The sequence below is a fragment of the Amblyomma maculatum genome, chromosome 1 (assembly GCF_055883805.1).
Source record: "Amblyomma maculatum isolate TAMU_Amacu chromosome 1, ASM5588380v1, whole genome shotgun sequence".
NCBI classification, from domain to species: Eukaryota; Metazoa; Arthropoda; class Arachnida; order Ixodida; family Ixodidae; genus Amblyomma; species Amblyomma maculatum.
In genome coordinates, this window is record NC_139344.1 from 261,395,759 (window position 1) to 261,413,997 (window position 18,239).

At 48.6% G+C, this 18,239-nt stretch overlaps 1 protein-coding gene and 1 pseudogene across 1 annotated transcript; both read right to left on the reverse strand.

The window, feature by feature from the left end:
• Nucleotides 1-11,245: 11,245 nt before the first annotated feature.
• LOC146206379 (uncharacterized) lies at nt 11,246-11,911 on the reverse strand (annotated as a pseudogene).
• A 141-nt stretch (nt 11,912-12,052) lies between these two features.
• Nucleotides 12,053-12,759, reverse strand: LOC146206380 (uncharacterized). The gene is made up of 3 exons (XM_084609052.1): nt 12,666-12,759; nt 12,455-12,587; nt 12,053-12,128 (listed from the first exon to the last, which is right to left on the reverse strand). Exons 1-3 carry the CDS (start codon nt 12,757-12,759, stop codon nt 12,053-12,055), a joined length of 303 nt encoding a protein of 100 aa, XP_084465178.1.
• Nucleotides 12,760-18,239: the final 5,480 nt, after the last annotated feature.

Genomic DNA, 18,239 nt, shown 5'->3' on the forward strand with positions numbered 1-18,239 from the left:
TCGTGCCCACAATAGAAGACATAATGGTCGCCGGAGTTAAATTCTCCCATTTCGGTCCACTTGAGCTCGCTGATACCCAAGATATCAATGTTCAATCTGTCCATTTCTCGCTTAACGACATCCAGTTTACCTTGCGTCATAGATCTTACATTCCATGTTGCTATGTGATATATCTCCTTGCAACATCGGACTTTCCGGTCGCTTCCCGACACATCCACAACTTAGCGTCCTTTTGGCTTTAGCCCAGCCGCTTCATTCGTCCTGGAGCTACTAGGAATCGCCCTTTGTTCATCCCCAGTAACATGGGGACGCCTTCCAACCTGGGGGGCTCATCTTCCGGCGCCATATCATTAATGGTATTGTGACTGGCCATAGGGTTTTCTTGGCAGGAAATACTGGAGTGGGTTGCCATTGCCTTCTCCAGTGAATCACATTTTGTCAGAACTCTCTGCCGTGACCTGTCTATCTTGGGTGGCCCTACACAACAGAGCTCACGACTTCATCGAGTTTCGCAAGCCCCTCCGCCACGACAAGGCAGTGATCCATGAAGGGGAGTATTGCTTACGCAATAAAAAGAAAACCTTACGGCAGACCTGGAGCTGCCCCAACCTCGCGGTCGGGGGACCCCTCTTCAGTAGAGAAGACAGAAATGGAAGAGGAAGGCGATGAGGACGAGGAAAAGTTGGAACTGGAACACTGAGAGCATTCGCAGTCATCGCAATACGTACAAGCCGACCATGGGGACAAAGGGTGGTGAGGTAGAAGGGAGCTCTGCCCCACCGGCCTCAGCAAAACAGTCACAGCCCTGACCCTTGCACAGCGAACAGGAAGCTAGCTCGATGGAAGCTAGGAGATGGACGCTGGAGCTCGCCAATGTCCATCTCCGGTTCCGAGTCCGAGCTGTCCCTATGATCATTTGAGGAAGCCGCCCCAAATTCTTCGTCCTCGATGGAGGGGCGCCGCTCCACCGCCACGACCACAACAGGCCGCTCGGTCTTGGCCTGGGAGGCGGTGCCCTGGGAGTCGGTATCCTCCGTCGCTCTGTCCTACTTTTGAGCTCGCTTCCTGCGCCGCTTCGATTTCACCACCACAAATCACGCGTCAATAGCGGCGGTTTGTGGCAGCTGGGCAGCCGGAACCACCGTAGCGGCCCCTTGCAAGTCTGCCTCCTTCTCAGGCTCCTTTTCAGCCCGTGCGTCGCCGGCCGCAGCCGCTGGCCCGCTGGCGCGGCTCCTTCCGAGGCCGGCGGCAGACACCTCGTCGGCGAGGGGCGCGTCAACGGCCCGTCGTTAGGGGTGCAAAATTTCCGAAAATTTTGAAGGCCGGAAAAAAAAACAAGAAAAAAAATAGTTTTCTTCCTGAAATATTGAAAAAATGTGAAAATATTTTTGTTTGTATCAATCAAGAAGCATAGCTACATTGAAGCAGCAGTCTTTTTTCTAGCTGTTTGCTGCTCGATGCTGCCATATGTGTTGCAGCCTCCACAACTGCATGTGAGTGGAAGTGGTCGAAGTTCTGCTGTGTGCACTCCAATTGTGCACGAATAGGCTTAAGCGACATGGAGTACAAAAGCAGTGTTCATTCGTTCTAACATACATCTTAAGGTTTCTAGTTTGATAAGCACCACCGGAAATAACAGCAGCAGCAATCCGGACTAGTGCGAGTGGACTAAGTTCTGGCCTTCTTTCCGTGCCTCCTTTCCTCCAACATGTTTTTTTCTTAAGGCTTATATATTTTTCAGTTGAGATTTCTTTTTTTTTTCTAGTGAAATGTTACGTGCAGTTCAATCTGTATCAATTTGTTTGCAGTCACTCATGTGGGAATATGGTGAGCCCACGTTCCTGTGTTTTCTTCTTCATGGTACTTTCTAATCGTTTTATATTTATGTCCAAATGTGCTTTTTACACTTAAATTAGTTCTTTTGTACTGTTTAAGGTTTGTCTAATTTTTACTTGCATCAAACACGTGATCAAATGAACAGGCCACATTTCTGTATGTTCTTCGTGTTTTTACCTGTGGTCGCTCTTTCTAGTGCCTTTTTCTTCGCATGAATTTAAATGTGCACTGCAAAGTTTACCACATTTCTTTCCAAATCAACCATGTGGAAATGAGTATCGGAAATATTCTTGAATTTTTAAAATAAAATCTAGTCATTTGATTTCAATGGCTCCTATTTTACCGCTGTTAAATCTTTACCACTTAGTTTACCACTTTTGTCTCCACTATAATAAGATATGTGACAAAAAATGTCTGCTTTTTCTTTGCGTGTTTTTTCCTTTTCAATTTGTTGTAGTGAAAACGTGTACGTGAGCTGCCAGTTCTGGTCATTTTCTTATAATGTTTCTTATACAGTTTAAAGTTCATTGCATTTTTCTTTAGATCATTGAGATGGAAAGAAGTATTAGTGATGTTTTTGTGTTCGCTGCTTCCTAAATTGTTCTACTCTGTACATGTTGAGTTTCAGTTTTTTTTCTTCCTGATAATTTTGTATGCATATAAATTCTATCATATTGTTTCTTAAAGGGGTTGGGACATCAAGTTTCGAGGCAATAAAAAGCATGCTATGGGCTTCCTATGCATTTTAGGTCACCCATGGTAAAGTTCTGGACACAACAAACTTTTTATATTCATTTGAATTCAGCTCCAAAGAGTCGTCAAAGGCTCTTTCTCCCGATCGAGACCCATCGTTAGCACGACAATTATTGACGTATGAAGCTCTGAAAGATATCCTTGAATATTAGTGACGTTAAGTCACAGTAGCATGACGTAATATCAACTGTGCAGTGACATATGCGACATCACCCAGCCGGTGCGGGCAGGCGCCATCGCTTGTGTGCCGGCATCAGCACCCGAGCGAAACCTTCTCGCCAATAAGACCGCGACCCGGTAATAGCATTTCTTTGCACTTTATCTGAAAAAAAAAAAAAACAATGAAACGAGACTACAGTTCATACGTGTTGACGCTTCGACACTCAGCGGAAGAGGGAAAAACAAAAATGCAGCCTTTCGGCATACTTAAGTGTGTCAGTCGATTAGCATTTATCACGAAGCCTTCTAACTAAGCCTAAATTGGGCAAGTAATGGTAAATAACAGGAAAAAAAAAAGAATACTGTTCTGCAGCCTACTCAGTGTTCTTTTCTGTAAGGATTAGCACAATTTTTTTAAGTTTTTTAAGGGCACCATGCTTTATGTTTCATTTTTTTCTGTTCTCCGTGCCTCGGGAAAAAACGAGAAAAAAATTAGCTGGGGTTTAGCTTTAGTTAAATCCGCTAGGTTGTGTATAAGCAAAGCCGACGTATCTTCTTCTTTTCCTTTCTTCTTCTCCTCCTTCTTCTTCTTTTCCTTTCTCTTCTTCTTTTCTTCTTCTCTAAGGCCAAAGATCAAACGTGGCTACCGGCCGGGTTTACGCGACGGGCTGAAACCTCGCGTAGTATTTCTTACGCAATAAAAACCAATTGTTTTTCCCCAAAATGTCCTGCTTTTAACCGAGCCCTTCCATCTCTACCTGTCGCTCCTTCTCCTCTCCTCTGCTTGCTTCTGCTGTTGGCTCCGCGGCAACCTGCGTCAAGGGTGAGGAAGGCAGCGGCGGCTGCCCCGCGGTGGCTGCGGGTTCGCTCGGAGCGGCCGCGGCAGTCACCGAAGCAAACGACCGCTTGGCGTGTGCGGGAACACAACAGCGGCATGGAAGAAACACATGCGCCCGTCAAGCCGGAAACCTGTTCCCGAAGAAACTTGTTTCCAAACAGCTGAGAGACAAGGTAGGTTGCTGGGGTGTTACCTCGGTATGACAGACTTGGGCAACGAAAACTAAGCGCAAACAGCGGCCGTCAGCAGTGTTTAGCTTGTTTGCCAGCCGAGTGAAAATCCTGGCGACAACACACCCATAGATAGGGAACCCAAGCTAGAGCACGGCCAGTTTTGAGGGAGAGCGCGCCCCTTGAGTCCGGCCGTGGCTGGAGCACGGCCGGTCTCGAGGAAGAGCGCGCTTCTCTTCTTTTACGGCCTCACCAATGGGGTCTGTTTCCACCTCCCGCCGCGCCTCGGTGGGGTCGCCACCGCCCCACTGCTGTGCCTCTGCTACCATCGTTCACGCGCAAGGAAAACGCGCACTTGCTCTTCGCTCCGCCCGCATCAACTGCATCAGGCAGGTCCTGACATTTCGCCCTTTATGGTTTATACAGAGACGCCGTAATCAGCGTCTAAGATTTACCGTTTATGAGGAATAACATGTAGACAATAATCCGCGCACGCGCGTGCGCGGATTATTGTCTACATGTTATTCCTCATAAACGGTAAATCTTAGACGCTGATTACGGCGTCTCTGTATAAACCATAAAGGGCGAAATGTCAGGACCTGCCTGATGCAGTTGATGTGCGCGCCTTCGTCAGCGCGGCCGAGCACGGTCGAATGAAGCTTCGGGTACACTTACCTCAACACTTTTTGCCTCTAAATTTTGTACAAAAATAAATGCACCAGGCTATGCAGTGTGCCTTTGAAAGCTGTAAGTAGGTGTAGGGCGAACTGACGCGGGTGCATGGCAAACTGATGGGTGGAGATTTTGTCAACCGCGGCCGTTTTCGTTCAGAGCAAAAGAGGCACCGGCGAAAATTCATGGCGCGTCTCAGATTCAGAGTAAGGAACAACATTTACGCATAGAGTTAAAATTTCAGTGTCTGAGCGGGCTGTTCTAGCTTCGTTCAAAACATAACAGTCGGTTGAAAGACCGAATATATGTATGTAGTCTCACGACTGACGCACATGTATGACAGACGTAGTCGGTTTAATGTATCGATAAACAACTACTTTTAATAAAATAAATGGGCATTAACAATTACGCATAATTGAAAAGAGCGGCAAACAATAAAAAAAAAATCAAAGTACATTGTACTGCTTACAATGACATTGTACTGCATATTCATCAATTCATCAAAATGCGACCTGCGGCTAGAAAATTAAAGTCTCAAAATCTTCCTGGACGGCTTGTGCACATAAGGAGCTGACATCTCGTTCCTGTCTGTCACTTTTTTGGCATAATTGACGAGAAGGATTGTGAGAAATTTTTCAGATATCAAAGAGGCGGACCTTATATATAATAACATGGCTGTTGTCAATTCCTTCCGGGCGACTCAATGGTGAATTCTCAAGTGCTGGTTGAATCATGACCTTAAATACTTCGAGATCATTTGTGCGTAGTTGATGTACGATAGCTTTCTCAAAAAAAAAAAGAAGAAAAGAATAGGGCAACAAACTCTGGTTTCGGATAATGCAGTCCACTAGAATATTGTGCTCGTAGAAGAGTGTACATGGGGCTACTTCTTTCGCTAGTTTCAAGAAGAATAGCGCAAGCGTCACACCCGAACTTAACAACATATATCCAGCGACGTAAGTTAAACTGGAATATGTGACAACGGGAGTTATGTTTCGAAGCCGCTCTTCAAGCTGTCGCCCGCCGTGCTCGTCCTGAGGGCGACGGTCTGTTCAGCTGCTGGCATTCGAAAAGGTTCTCTCACCCGCCGTGCTCGGTTGCGCTGACCGGCGGTCTGTCGAGGTATACCTGCTGAGCACCTTGGATAACTACTCGGAGTCGTACCAAGTTTACAGCATGTTTATTGCAACTGGTCTCTTCCCCCTAAAGTCACCCCTGACACTCGTTAAATAGGCTCGCTAAACAAAGACCATATCGTTAAGCCAATAGGGACGAAGTAAACTCTCTGGGCGGGGCCAATAAGCTCCAGCATAGTTCCTCCTCACACCCGTAGTGCTGTACGCACAACATCACGCGTGCACATTCCAAGGAGTTTGAATCCACAGCTGTCGTCACGTGCGCCCTTGCCGGACCGCCCGAGTCCCGTGGGAATGAGCTTCCTGGCATCCGCTGCTCCTTTACACAAGAGCCCAGCGCGCGCACACACATACACACACCTCCACACACCGTGGATGATCTGCGGTTCGGAATACTGCTGCTCGCCTTGCCGACGCGCGGACATCCGGAGTCGTCTTGCGGGCGGCGTTGCGTCGGCGACTTGAAATACGCACCAGCCAGGCATTCCGCGATCCAGGGTCACGGGAAATGAACGAAAAGTCACGCACCGCGCGCCGGCTCTCAAGTGCAAGCACCGCAGCTGCGCTCTCGACGAGCAGGCGCCAGTCCAGAAGCTGGCGGTGTGGTATGTCGCGTTGATGAGCGCAACAATGGGTAACGGGAGATGTCATCACTTCCTTCAGTTCCTCGGTTACTGATAGCGGCACAGCAGAAATGATTTCTTCGGCATCGACGTAAGGTGCCTTGATTTTGCTCCCAGATAAAACGTCCGTCTTGACAATGTCAAGCGCCGCTGTTACGGCCCTCGCATCTAACGTGCCGTTCCCTTCCGCACATTGGCCTTACTTTCCCGAAGACAGTCTCAATGGGGTCGATATAGTGCTTGAAATGTTTCTTCAGTGAGAGTGTCCTTTTTAACGCTTTAGAAGTTCCTTGTATATACTTCAGATATTGCAGGAGAACTCTTTGTTAGCCACTGCAATCGAGTATCACCTGCATCATTTAGTGGCCTCTTTTTACCGCTTCCACTACAAATGGCGACATGAGTATCCAACCATTGTTTGTTTACATAATAAGCATAATACCATATATAACGATTTCATCTAAAAAAGCGTTTATTTGCAAAATGAAAATAATAAATTATAATAACATCAAAAACTCAACCTTACAGCGTTTACTTTGACTGTTATACTAATACTTTGTCATGCAGACATTATGCAACCTCAATTACATATTTATAAAATTATTTTCATCTTTGATACTATATATGGCTTCGTATCTAGCGCTGAAGACATGGCTTTGCCGTTGCAGATGAGTTGCTATGTTAGCCTTGACGAAGCTTCGATATCACCACTGTTCCTTCAATATTTTATTCCCATTCTTGTACAGGCTTGGGAAAAATTCGGATTAAAATGAACAAAAGTAGCTACCACGCCGCAATGTATGCATATGCTTGTCGAGCGTTCGCTAAGTGACTGTTTTTTTTTTATATAGAGACTCTGTTGGACGTGTGTAGTACGCTGACGACAGGCCGCTGCAGCATCTACGTTCTGCGTTCTTTCATTTCGGGGTTGCGCTCCCCACGAAACCCGCGGGCGACCGCGCGAAACCAGGCAAAAGCCACCCGCAGCCGCTGAAGCGGCTGCAGGGGCTTTACGAACAGTGAGCAGGTAGCGCCCCTTGCGGCGGCAGAGAGCGTAACTCAAGGAGAAAAGCTCCCATTGCTTCCGCGGCGATTGAGATGGCCCACGGCCGGTCTCGAGGGAGAGCGCGCTCCTCGCTCCCGCTCTTCCTCGAGTCTGGCCGTGGCGGGAGGATGTTTTCACAGATCCTCGATACGCATTCACATGACACATGGGTGACGTAGCCTACACGTCACGTACGCGTATCTCGCGGAGTCTTTTTTTTTAGAGCGCAGCTCTTTGGCGTCCGTTCCTGGGTTTCGCGTCGGCGTCGGCCTCGTAACCAGCTCCGCCCCCCTTTCATCCCTCCAGCGCTAGCAGCGACCGACTGATACCGCTGGATGCCGCTGACGCCGCTAGAGAGTCAAGATAACGTGACTGCATAGAACACCGTCGCCGCCATGCAGAAAGAGGAGGGGAGGGTCCCCCCCCCCCCCTCTTCTTGTGTGGCGGATAGGGTGCTCTTCAGTTGCCGACGCGCCGGTTATTTCACGTAGGCCCCGGCAAGTCGACGAATACGTGACCACCTTCCCACGGCTAGACCTGGTTCTTGGCGCTGCGGAAGCGAGGGTATCATGTTTGCGTCGGCATCGGCGGCGTTGTCCCTGAAACCAACTCCGCAGCTGGGGTTGACTCACTATCGGCATCAGCAGCATCAGTCAGTCGCTGCTATCTCTTCCCTCCTCCCTTTATCGCGTTGTCCGCTTGCTGCGCGCACTTCTGCCCCCATCGTTTGCCGCTGGGTGTACACGCCGCCCCCCTCCCCCCTCTTCCTGCGAGTCTCCGGTTGTCAAAGCGCCGGCTCGAACTTAATTCCTTTCTTCGCTCCTCCTCCAATGCAACCCCTGTGCGGTGGCAATCAGAGAGCCAGATCGGTGGCGGCGGATCTGTATATGTGCACCGCCCGAGCCGAAATTGCCGCTGCCGTTCGCCACTGCGAAATTATCTGCCAGTTCTTTCTGAGCCATGAGCGAGACGACCGGTAGAAGTCCTCCGTCTGCTGCTGCTGCTGCTGCCGCTGCCGCCGCCGCCGCCGCTGCCGCTGCCGCTGCCGCTGCTGCTGCTGCTGCCGCCGCCGCCGCCGCTGCCGCCGCTGCTGCCGCTGCTGCTGCCGCTACTACTACTACTACTACTACTACTACTACTACTACTACTACTACTACTACTACTACCACCACTACCACTACTACTACTATACTACTACTACTATACTACTACTACCACTACCACTACTACTACTAACTACTACTACTAACTACTACTACTAACTACTACTACTACTAACTACTACTAACTACTACTACTGCTACTGCTACTACCACTACCACCACTACCACTACTACTACTACTACTACTGCTGCTACTACTACTACTACTACTACTACCACTACCACTACCACCACCACCACCACTACCACCACTACCACTACTACTACTACTACTACTACTACTACTACCACTACTACCACTACTACTACTTACTACTTACTATTACTACTACTACTACTACTACTACTACTACTACTACTACTACTACTACTACTACTACTTTGCTGCGCTCAAATTTCGCATTAGGAAGTAACGTAATCGTCGGTAATTTTTTTTTTCCTTGTAAGAGAAAGCGCTCGCGGCAGTTCGTTTTGTCCATGCCATGGCTCCTCCTACAGTCTTCTCCCCTCCCCCATGGCTCCAAGCAGTGCTGACATGACTATGGGCAGCAGAAAAACAGAATTTTCCTCCCCGGGGGAATGATTGAGCGCAGATTCTGTGCGTTCTCAGTATTTTGCTTTCGTTCTTTTTCTTCCCGTGGTCTGGCGGGGCATGGTTAGAGCTGGTATTCCAAGCGACGCAGGGACTTCGAGTCGCAAATCAGATTCTTTGCAGCGCGCTACAGGGATTGTGAGTTTGCTTTCTCACTACAATGAAAATGTGCAAGAGTACTGACCTTATGCGGGGCCACAATTAATATATTGAGTACCTGCGCATGAGTTATTTGCACACACGCGCGCCCACAAACAGCTATCAAAAAGAAATATAACCATGAAGATGACACATGTGCAGTATTTGGTAAAACCATAGAAACAATCAAGCATCTTATATTCGAATGTGATGGCATCCATCCGGAAGTTGATGCAGGTGCAGTTACCCTTCCTGAGGCCTTGGGTTTTAGAGATACCAGTGGTCGAGTGAATGAACCTGCGGTGGAAGCTAGCAAAAACGATTGGAAGATTGGTGGCTTAAATGCAGAAAAGTGACATATTGCTAGTAATGTAGAAACGAAAATTCAATAAATGGAATGATGGTATAGTTAACCGATCTAAAACGATAATTAAGATATAGGGAGAAAAAAAAACGAGCGTGGATAGCAACTGCTACCACTCCGTTTCAAAGGGGACGCTCCTTCCTTCCTTCCTTCCTTCCTTCCTTCCTTCCTTCCTTCCTTCCTTCCTTCCTTCCTTCCTTCCTTCCTTCCTTCCTTCCTTCCTTCCTTCCTTCCTTCCTTCCTTCCTTCCTTCCTTCCTTCCTTCCTTCCTTCCTTCCTTCCTTCCTTCCTTCCTTCCTTCCTTCCTTCCTTCCTTCCTTCCTTCCTTCCTTCCTTCCTTCCTTCCTTCCTTCCTTCCTTCCTTCCTTCCTTCCTTCCTTCCTTCCTTCCTTCCTTCCTTCCTTCCTTCCTTCCTTCCTTCCTTCCTTCCTTCCTTCCTTCCTTCCTTCCTTCCTTCCTTCCTTCCTTCCTTCCTTCCTTCCTTCCTTCCTTCCTTCCTTCCTTCCTTCCTTCCTTCCTTCCTTCCTTCCTTCCTTCCTTCCTTCCTTCCTTCCTTCCTTCCTTCCTTCCTTCCTTCCTTCCTTCCTTCCTTCCTTCCTTCCTTCCTTCCTTCCTTCCTTCCTTCCTTCCTTCCTTCCTTCCTTCCTTCCTTCCTTCCTTCCTTCCTTCCTTCCTTCCTTCCTTCCTTCCTTCCTTCCTTCCTTCCTTCCTTCCTTCCTTCCTTCCTTCCTTCCTTCCTTCCTTCCTTCCTTCCTTCCTTCCTTCCTTCCTTCCTTCCTTCCTTCCTTCCTTCCTTCCTTCCTTCCTTCCTTCCTTCCTTCCTTCCTTCCTTCCTTCCTTCCTTCCTTCCTTCCTTCCTTCCTTCCTTCCTTCCTTCCTTCCTTCCTTCCTTCCTTCCTTCCTTCCTTCCTTCCTTCCTTCCTTCCTTCCACCCGTCCGTCCGTCCGTCCGTCCGTTCGCCCCGTCCCGTCCGTTCGTCCCGTCCGTCCCGTCCTGTCCGTCCGTCCGTTCGCCCCGTCCCGTCCGTTCGTCCCGTCCGTCCCGTCCTGTCCGTCCGTCCGGCCGGCCGGCTGCGCGCAATGCAATTTGCGGCTCCTAGGAAGCATTACGTGATATGCAATAGTGGAAAACCGTGTTGAAAAAAAAAAAACGTACACATGAACACCAACACCTCCTGCAGCTTGATGCTCTCTTTCTTCTTCTTTTTTTTTTTTTTTTTTTTTTCAGTGAGCTACAGATGCTGAGGCATGCATGCTGTCCGAAGCGGGCAGCATGGATACTATATGTTTTCGAAATGAGTGCTTCTGGAAAACAGTGCGGCAGGCGAATGAAAAGCATTAAAATATGAAAATATATTGCTTCTTAATAAAGGACGAGGCAACGCAGTAATAATGTTTTTGTTTTTCAGTGGACTCATGACGTACTAGCTCGGTCAGAACGCGTTTGCCGGTTGAAATACGGCCTGGAAGGAGAAAAAAAAGGCAAATGTACCACAGCGAAAATGGAGTGGTCAAGTTGCATGCTGTGCCACAGGTTTTTATTTTATGTTCATTAGGCGGGCTCATCGCGGTTGCTTCTGTACGAGACAAGCTGCTCACCTGAGTCCACAGCCATAGCAACGTCCAGTGGCCTTGATTAATCTGTATACTTGGATATCATGGTCGTATTCGTGGCAAAAAACAGCATCACAAAGTCGCAGTGCACACAGCAGCTTATTTACAATAAAAAGTTCTTAGCACGCCCGCGCTTATGCTCTTTAAACGCGTAAAACCTTTCGATTGAGCTGCTTAGTGATTAATTTTTTCCCGATAAGCCACACTGTCCGTAAAAACAGCAGCGATGCTTGATAACAGAGGCTTTATAAATTCCTTTGCCACTATCGAAGATACGGCAGAGGCACGGTCTTCTCTTACCTCACAAATGAAAAGAGGGCAGCTCTCTTTAGATGCGGCAAAATCATTGCTGTCAACTTCTTGCACACATCATTTCTGCCAATATGTGGCACTGCAATGTCGACCGCTTTCTTTAAGTGATATGAATGTGACGTGATGTGATGTGGCATGTCTGTGATGTGACTGTACTAACTTCAACCATCTCTCTCTCACAACTTTTATATCCACTCACCCCCTTTACCCAGTGCAGGGTAGCAAACCGGTTGCTTTTACAGGTTAACCTCCCTGCCTTTCCTCCTCCTCCTCCTTTCTCTACATTTATCAGAACAGCCACAAACTCGGGCTTTGGGAACACCAAACCCCCTTTAGATTGGTGGGAAATTAGTCCCACCACTGTTGATGTTGAAGCTTCTGAACTGAAGTCTTGGGCCGGCGCTGCACGTCCTTTGTTCTTCTATCGCTTTTGCTACATAATCGGCGACGTATGCTATTGCAGCGTTTTCCACTGTTGAAGGTGGCCGCTGCTCAATAAAAAAAAAAAAAAAAAGAAGGTAACAACAAAATACTCATCTCAGGACTAATTAAGGAACACGAAGCTCAAATCTGGGCTTCAGAGAGTAATACGATGGAAAGGCTATTTAATAGAACTGCATGCGCAGTACTCTGTCCTCCTACTTACAAGGCATCACTTTCAGAGGCGCCAGCAAACTGTTGACATCATCAACGAAACTCGGTAGTTCATAAATGCTAAAAATCAAAAGAGTACAGAAACTATATATTTATGACCAGCATGACAAATGCACGAAAGCAGGGAGGAACAGCAGTAGCTTAAAAAAACTTTTCTTTTTTTTTTAAAGCAAAGCTGGGGTTTATGCATACCTGGGTAGTGCATGCTGCAACTGAAACCCTGCTTTGAGCATCCGCAATATCGGGTTATTCAGGTAAGTTGAAAAATAGATTACTGCAAAAACTATAACTTGGCTACTACTATATGTTGTGTACACAGAGGTCAAGGAGCCAAATGAAACTAAAAACTGACATTAAATAAATGGTGCTACAGCGGACGTGTATACCTTTGTAGTGCACAACTAGTTGTAGCGAAGATGTTATGAGGAATGCTCGATGTGTCTAGTCCTGAAGATGTCCCGCTGCGCACAGCTGGATCAACGCTGCTCAGTCGGGTTATAGTGGCACTGTACACCCTTCCTATTTTTTTTTTTTTAACGGTATCACGCGAGCGTCGACCGTTCGCTTGATCAGCGTCCTATGACGGTCAGAACGAACCGGCAAACATGCGCACGAAGACCAGGCCACGGTGGCCGTCGTAGCTGCAGCTGCGCTCTAAATAGCAGTTGGCTGCATAAACATGAATTAACATGGTTCCAAGGTAGCCAGTAGCCTAAACCGGCAAATCTAGACACAGCAGAGAAGAAAAGAAAATTCAGTACTGGGGGATCACAGAAAGCATTATGATGCCTCGTACGCAAGCGCGCTTCGACTGCTTTCAAGACCACAACGATACTGTACATGGTATTTATTATGCCTTAGCTTTTACGGAGTTACGGAATTAAACGTAGTAAGTAAATTTTTATTTTAAACGGTAATTGCCATTACGTCGATTCGAGGTCGTGAAATATATTTTGAGCGCAAAAAAAAAAAAAAAAAAAAGAGTGTTATGAACAGCAAAATTTTAATTCATCACACTTCCTTCAAGTGTATACAGTAGCATTTAAGAGACCGAATAATGCACAATATGTGATGTATTAATTTTACAGTTCAAAGTTCGATGCTGCTAATTAAAGAATTTCTCATTTAAAAGCTGCTGGTCAAGGGTCTGCCTTTTCCGAATGACAGCATACGTGAGGCCATCGACCACTATTTCCATGGGATGGTTTCTCGACGCGAAATTCGAGGACAAGCTGAATCCGTACGCCCCGACGTTGAGGATGGCGAGGACGTCTTCCTGCTCTGTAGCCGGAAGATAGCGGGCACGGCCAAAGCTTTCCACTGGACCACTTCCTGAACCGACAATGTCATAGAGCTCCAGCCTCCTGCCGGGGCCATCGTGGATGTTTCTGATTTCGTGGTATGAGTCGCAGAGGATTGGTGTCATCACATCGCTTAGCCCTGCATCCACAATGAGGTAGTTTTTGGCGGCGGTCTTTCTGACATACTCCACTCGTGTCACGAGCACAGCGGTGTCCGCCATCAGCAGATGTCCTGGCTCGCAGACGACGCGCAGTTGTCGCTTCTCTACAGGCTCGGTGATTTGGCGGATCATGGCGACAGGACCAGGAGCATCGACGCTCTTTCGAAGCGGTTCTCCTATTCCTCCGCCGATGTCGATGTGCTTGAGGAGGATACCTTTGCCCTTCAATTTATCGACAAGAGCCACTATCTTGTCGAAAGCCTCAATGAAAGACTCGAAGACCTGGGAGCCGACGTGATACTTGACTCCAACCAGCTCCATGCACGCGGACAAGTGGACTCTCAAGCAGGCGTTCTCGGCCTCCTGTAGCGGGAATCCACAGTCCACGAGGGGCGTGGCCAGGTGCGGATGTGAGCGGGCGTCCCCCTCGGGGTTGACAAGGATGCCAACCGGAACGACTTTCCTGCTCCTCAAGGCGATTGCTTCAATGCGATCCAGCTCCTGCCATGACTCAGCGTGGATGCAGTACACGTCGTTGTCGATGGCCTGCGAAATCATCTCCCTCGTCTTGCTTTGTCCCGCGACCACTACTTTCTTCGGGTCGCCTCCGACCTTGAGCACTCGCTGTAGCTCTTCGACATTGGAAACTACGAAGCCTGTGTCCAGCTGCTTGAATATGCTAATAACCCCCAGCGAGTAGTTGGCTCGGACTGGGTAGCATATCACGTGTTCGGAAGACTGAAGACCTTCCCGGACCATGAGGACGTTTTCTTCGATCTTCCTCTTGGAGTATACGTAGAAGGGTGTCTGGTACCGGTCTGTCAGCGCGGCAAGGGAAACGTGATCCACGTGTAACACTCCGTTTCTGTAGGACTCCATGTCGACAAACAAAATATCACGGGTTGCTGCTGAGCTAGGTCTCAAGAAATTAGACGGATTCTGCGCACAAAGTATAGCTGCAGTCTTTCGTCACGCTGGCACCATTTTCTTCGATGTGCTTCCTAAGTCCCATCACAAGTCATCTCCGTAGAGCAAGCATAAAAGCGTGCGTTGGCACCACTCACAGGCTGCATGCACGTCCGGGCCTTCAAGTTACCGGTTAGGACGACACAGAGATTCTTCTTGCTCGAATCGTTCGTTGCTCTCGGTCACGAACAGGCCTAACCGAACCGCGCAGTCACAACTGAAGAACATGCGCCACGTGCAGCCATTCCTTTCTTTCTCTTTTTCTTCAAGTCGCCGCAGTCTCCGTTTTGATACGTTTGAGCATGCACTGATGCGAAACAAATGACATCAAGCCAAAAACCGACGGCTGGACGCGCGGGCAGAAACAAAGAGCAATCGAGGAAATAAAATAAGGAACAAATAGCAGGACAACAAGCAAATCCGTTTGCTTGCTTTGGCTCGTCACTTTTGAGCTCTGTTCCCTTCTCCTCTTAAAGAAAGGAAAAAAAAAAATGACGACGATTACGTCATTTCCTAATGAAAAATTTTAGCGCAGCCCATCAGCTGTTTGAGTTTTTCAATATATTGAGGCAAAGAATTCGAGCAAGACATGTCCGTACAATTACATAAGTTTTTATTTTTCACACATATTCTTTCTTCGAGAAACACTCCACAAACTGTTCTTGATTTAAACGCATATGTGGCCTGCGCTACAACAGGAAAGGGGGCGGTGGCACGTATACTTACTACATACCGTTCATGCTGTGCATGCAGCGGCAGGCGAAAGGAAAGGACTTTCATCGGTTCGGAACTGCGGCAAGCACGGCGACGGCGAGAAGAAATTTATCACTCAGAAAAACGGGCAGGATCCCAACATACGCAAGAGGACACCGATGCCGAAGCCCCCGGAGAGCGACTATAAAATAATACTCAGCCCAAGAGGCTGGAATTTGAATGCGTGCCACGTCGCCTACAGCAGGTCATGTGCGCGGCTGCAAATCCTACCCTATGGCGACGTCCTGGACGAAGGCATTTCAAGGATCAACTCCGGGAACAAAACGTGCATGATCAGAACGCCGAATCGTCAACGAGCGAGCATTTTGTGAACATCAAGTCCATAGTTATAAACGAGAAAACACTCGACAACATCGGAACTCCGGAAGAAGTGCGCCAAGGCTTTATCAAGCGCAACCCGAACACCGCCGTTCTCAACGCAACGAGAATCGGCAAGCCAAGATCTGTCTTGATCACTTTTGGAGATGCATTAGGCTCCCGAGACAAGTTTTTTTTCTGGGGTCAGCTAGTATGCACCGTCTACCCGTACCGAGAGCAGGTGGAGATTCTGTTACAGCTGTAGGACGACGGGGCTGTTATATGCGGGTCGCGGCCTCATCGGTAGCGTTGGCTTGGCGGTTCCGTGGCTCGGCAGACGGCATCAACGGTCCCGGCAAAGACGAGGCGTCGACGAACAAAACAAACGTTTAATTCAAGATTACGTAGGAACGGGCAGAGAAGCTGGAACGGAGAGAAAATTGACACGCGTCGCCTCTGCGACGTCTCCGAAATCACTCGGTAGTAGTCTCTCACGTAACGTTGTTGTTGTGGCTGTAGGAAGAAGGAAAAGAAAATGCACGGGCCTGCTACTGGCTCTGTAGCTGAGCCACCTCCGCTGCCTCGTGCGGACAGAATATAAAATAGCGAACAAAGAAAAAGAAGAGGGAGAGAAAGACGCGCGCCACAACAGTCGTCGTCCACCGCCGAAGCGGTGGCGGGTGCAGATGGCCTAAAAATTGGTGGCAGGCAAGCCCTCCGCCGCAAGCGGCGGTGACCTACCTATCCCAGCTCCATCGGGGCCATGACTAGCCACCCTTAAGCCACCCTCCTCTCTCATGTAGCAGAAACTGCCGCTGCTCTTTATACGCTCGTCAGTTCAGAGGGAAAGGGAGAAACTCATGTCCGAGCTAAAGTCCCGTCCGAGCGAGCTGTGATGACAGTCTCGGTGTCGCGACAGACGTCTCCTCCACCTCTTGCAGACGGACGAGGGCGACGCTCTCTCCCTTGAGCGCCGGGCTTGGCCAGCGTGTGCACACACACGCGCGCACACATTACGGCAGGTGTGAATTGACATGTCGGATCATGCCCGCGGGAAGAAGCGTTGGGCGGCCGACCGGACGGCGCTGAAATGGCCAAAACGCTCGCTGCTTCGACTGATGCTGCGCTGCGGCCGCGTCGTTTGTCGCATCGGTGGGGAATCGTAACAGGGCACAGGACGGATGTGTGCTACAAGCCACGGCTAGAGCGGTGCCGCAGATGCGGCGAAAACCACCCGGAACCCCCGGAAGGAGAACTATACGTGCAAGCCTGAATGCATTGTATGCGCAAAAAAAAAGGGGGGGGGGGGGGGGGAACAGAACCGGCAGTCGGAATTGCAAGTATAGGCTGCTCTAGACATGACCCCACAAACCCGAAGACGACCTAGGGCAACATGCTCTGTACGCCAGCTAGCCACGATCGAGGGTCAGCAACAACGGTTACCGGGGGAGAAGCAGGTCGAGCTCCTTTCCGCCACCGCCGGGCACAGGAGACAGAGGCGTCGGCCCAAGTCCTGACAAAGTCAAAGGAAGAAGTAGCGGAGACACACGCAAAGCGGTCAGCTGGCCAGTTAAGACCTCCCCTTGGGAAATGGCTCGAGAGAAGGAACTGATAGAACAGCTCGCTGTGAGAAACAGAGAGCTTGAAACATAGAGAAGGAATTGGCAGAGATGAGAAAACTTATTCCTGATAACACAAAAATGCCAAGGGTACTTGACAAGTCCCCTTTTCAAAATTCACAAAGCACTAGGCGCCTCCATGTAACAAAAGGGTACATAACAAAAACCCAATGGAGACGAACACCCGAGTTTTAGCAAAAAGACTTCTACCCAGAGAGAAAAACACAGAAGATAGCAAGCCCAAAAAGACGGCAGAAAATTCGAATGAGGAAGTACCAACCCGAACTTATAGCAAGCTTAGGTTGGACATGAATGTGCTGATGAAGCGGGTAGAAGCTCAAGATGCTAGAATAGATGCCGTTTCAGCTAGAGTTGACAAACTAACCGAAGAGCTAGGTAGGTAATCTTGCGGCGGAATTCGTCATGGTCAGAGCGCAAACCATGACTTGCTTCCAGCAAATTATGGAACGATGTTTGAAGTCAGGCTCTCCCCGGTTGCCAGCAACACCCTCTCTCAGCTGCAACTGCAGCAGCAGTCCTAGGACATCAAGGCCCCTCACCAACTATAATCAGTATCTGGCAGTGGAACTGCAGAGGCTTCCACTTTAAGAGGGGAAACCTGCAGGTACACATTAAAAAAAGTGAGAACATACCGGATATAATCACACTACAAGAGGCAAGTAAGTGGCATGGTAAAAGTAACCGGCTACGCCCCGTGTACCCCGCTAGAAATACAAGGGGGTCATAAATCCGAGTCATTCACGGCTACGTTAGTGCAGAGAAATTTGACAGCAATACAACATGAACTTGAATATACGAGTGAAAACTATGTAATGATTAAACTAATTCCAAACCCAAATGGAGACAACAGTCTCTTTATTCTGAATACATGCAACTCACCCAAAAACCGAGGGACAGGACTGGCAGACCTTTTACGGAAAGCCATATGACTAGCTGATAGGAAAGGGCTAGTAATCACTGGGGGACTTTAATGCCCCGCACCCGGCTTGAAACAAACCGTGGAACGAAATTCAGCACTTAAGACTAACGATA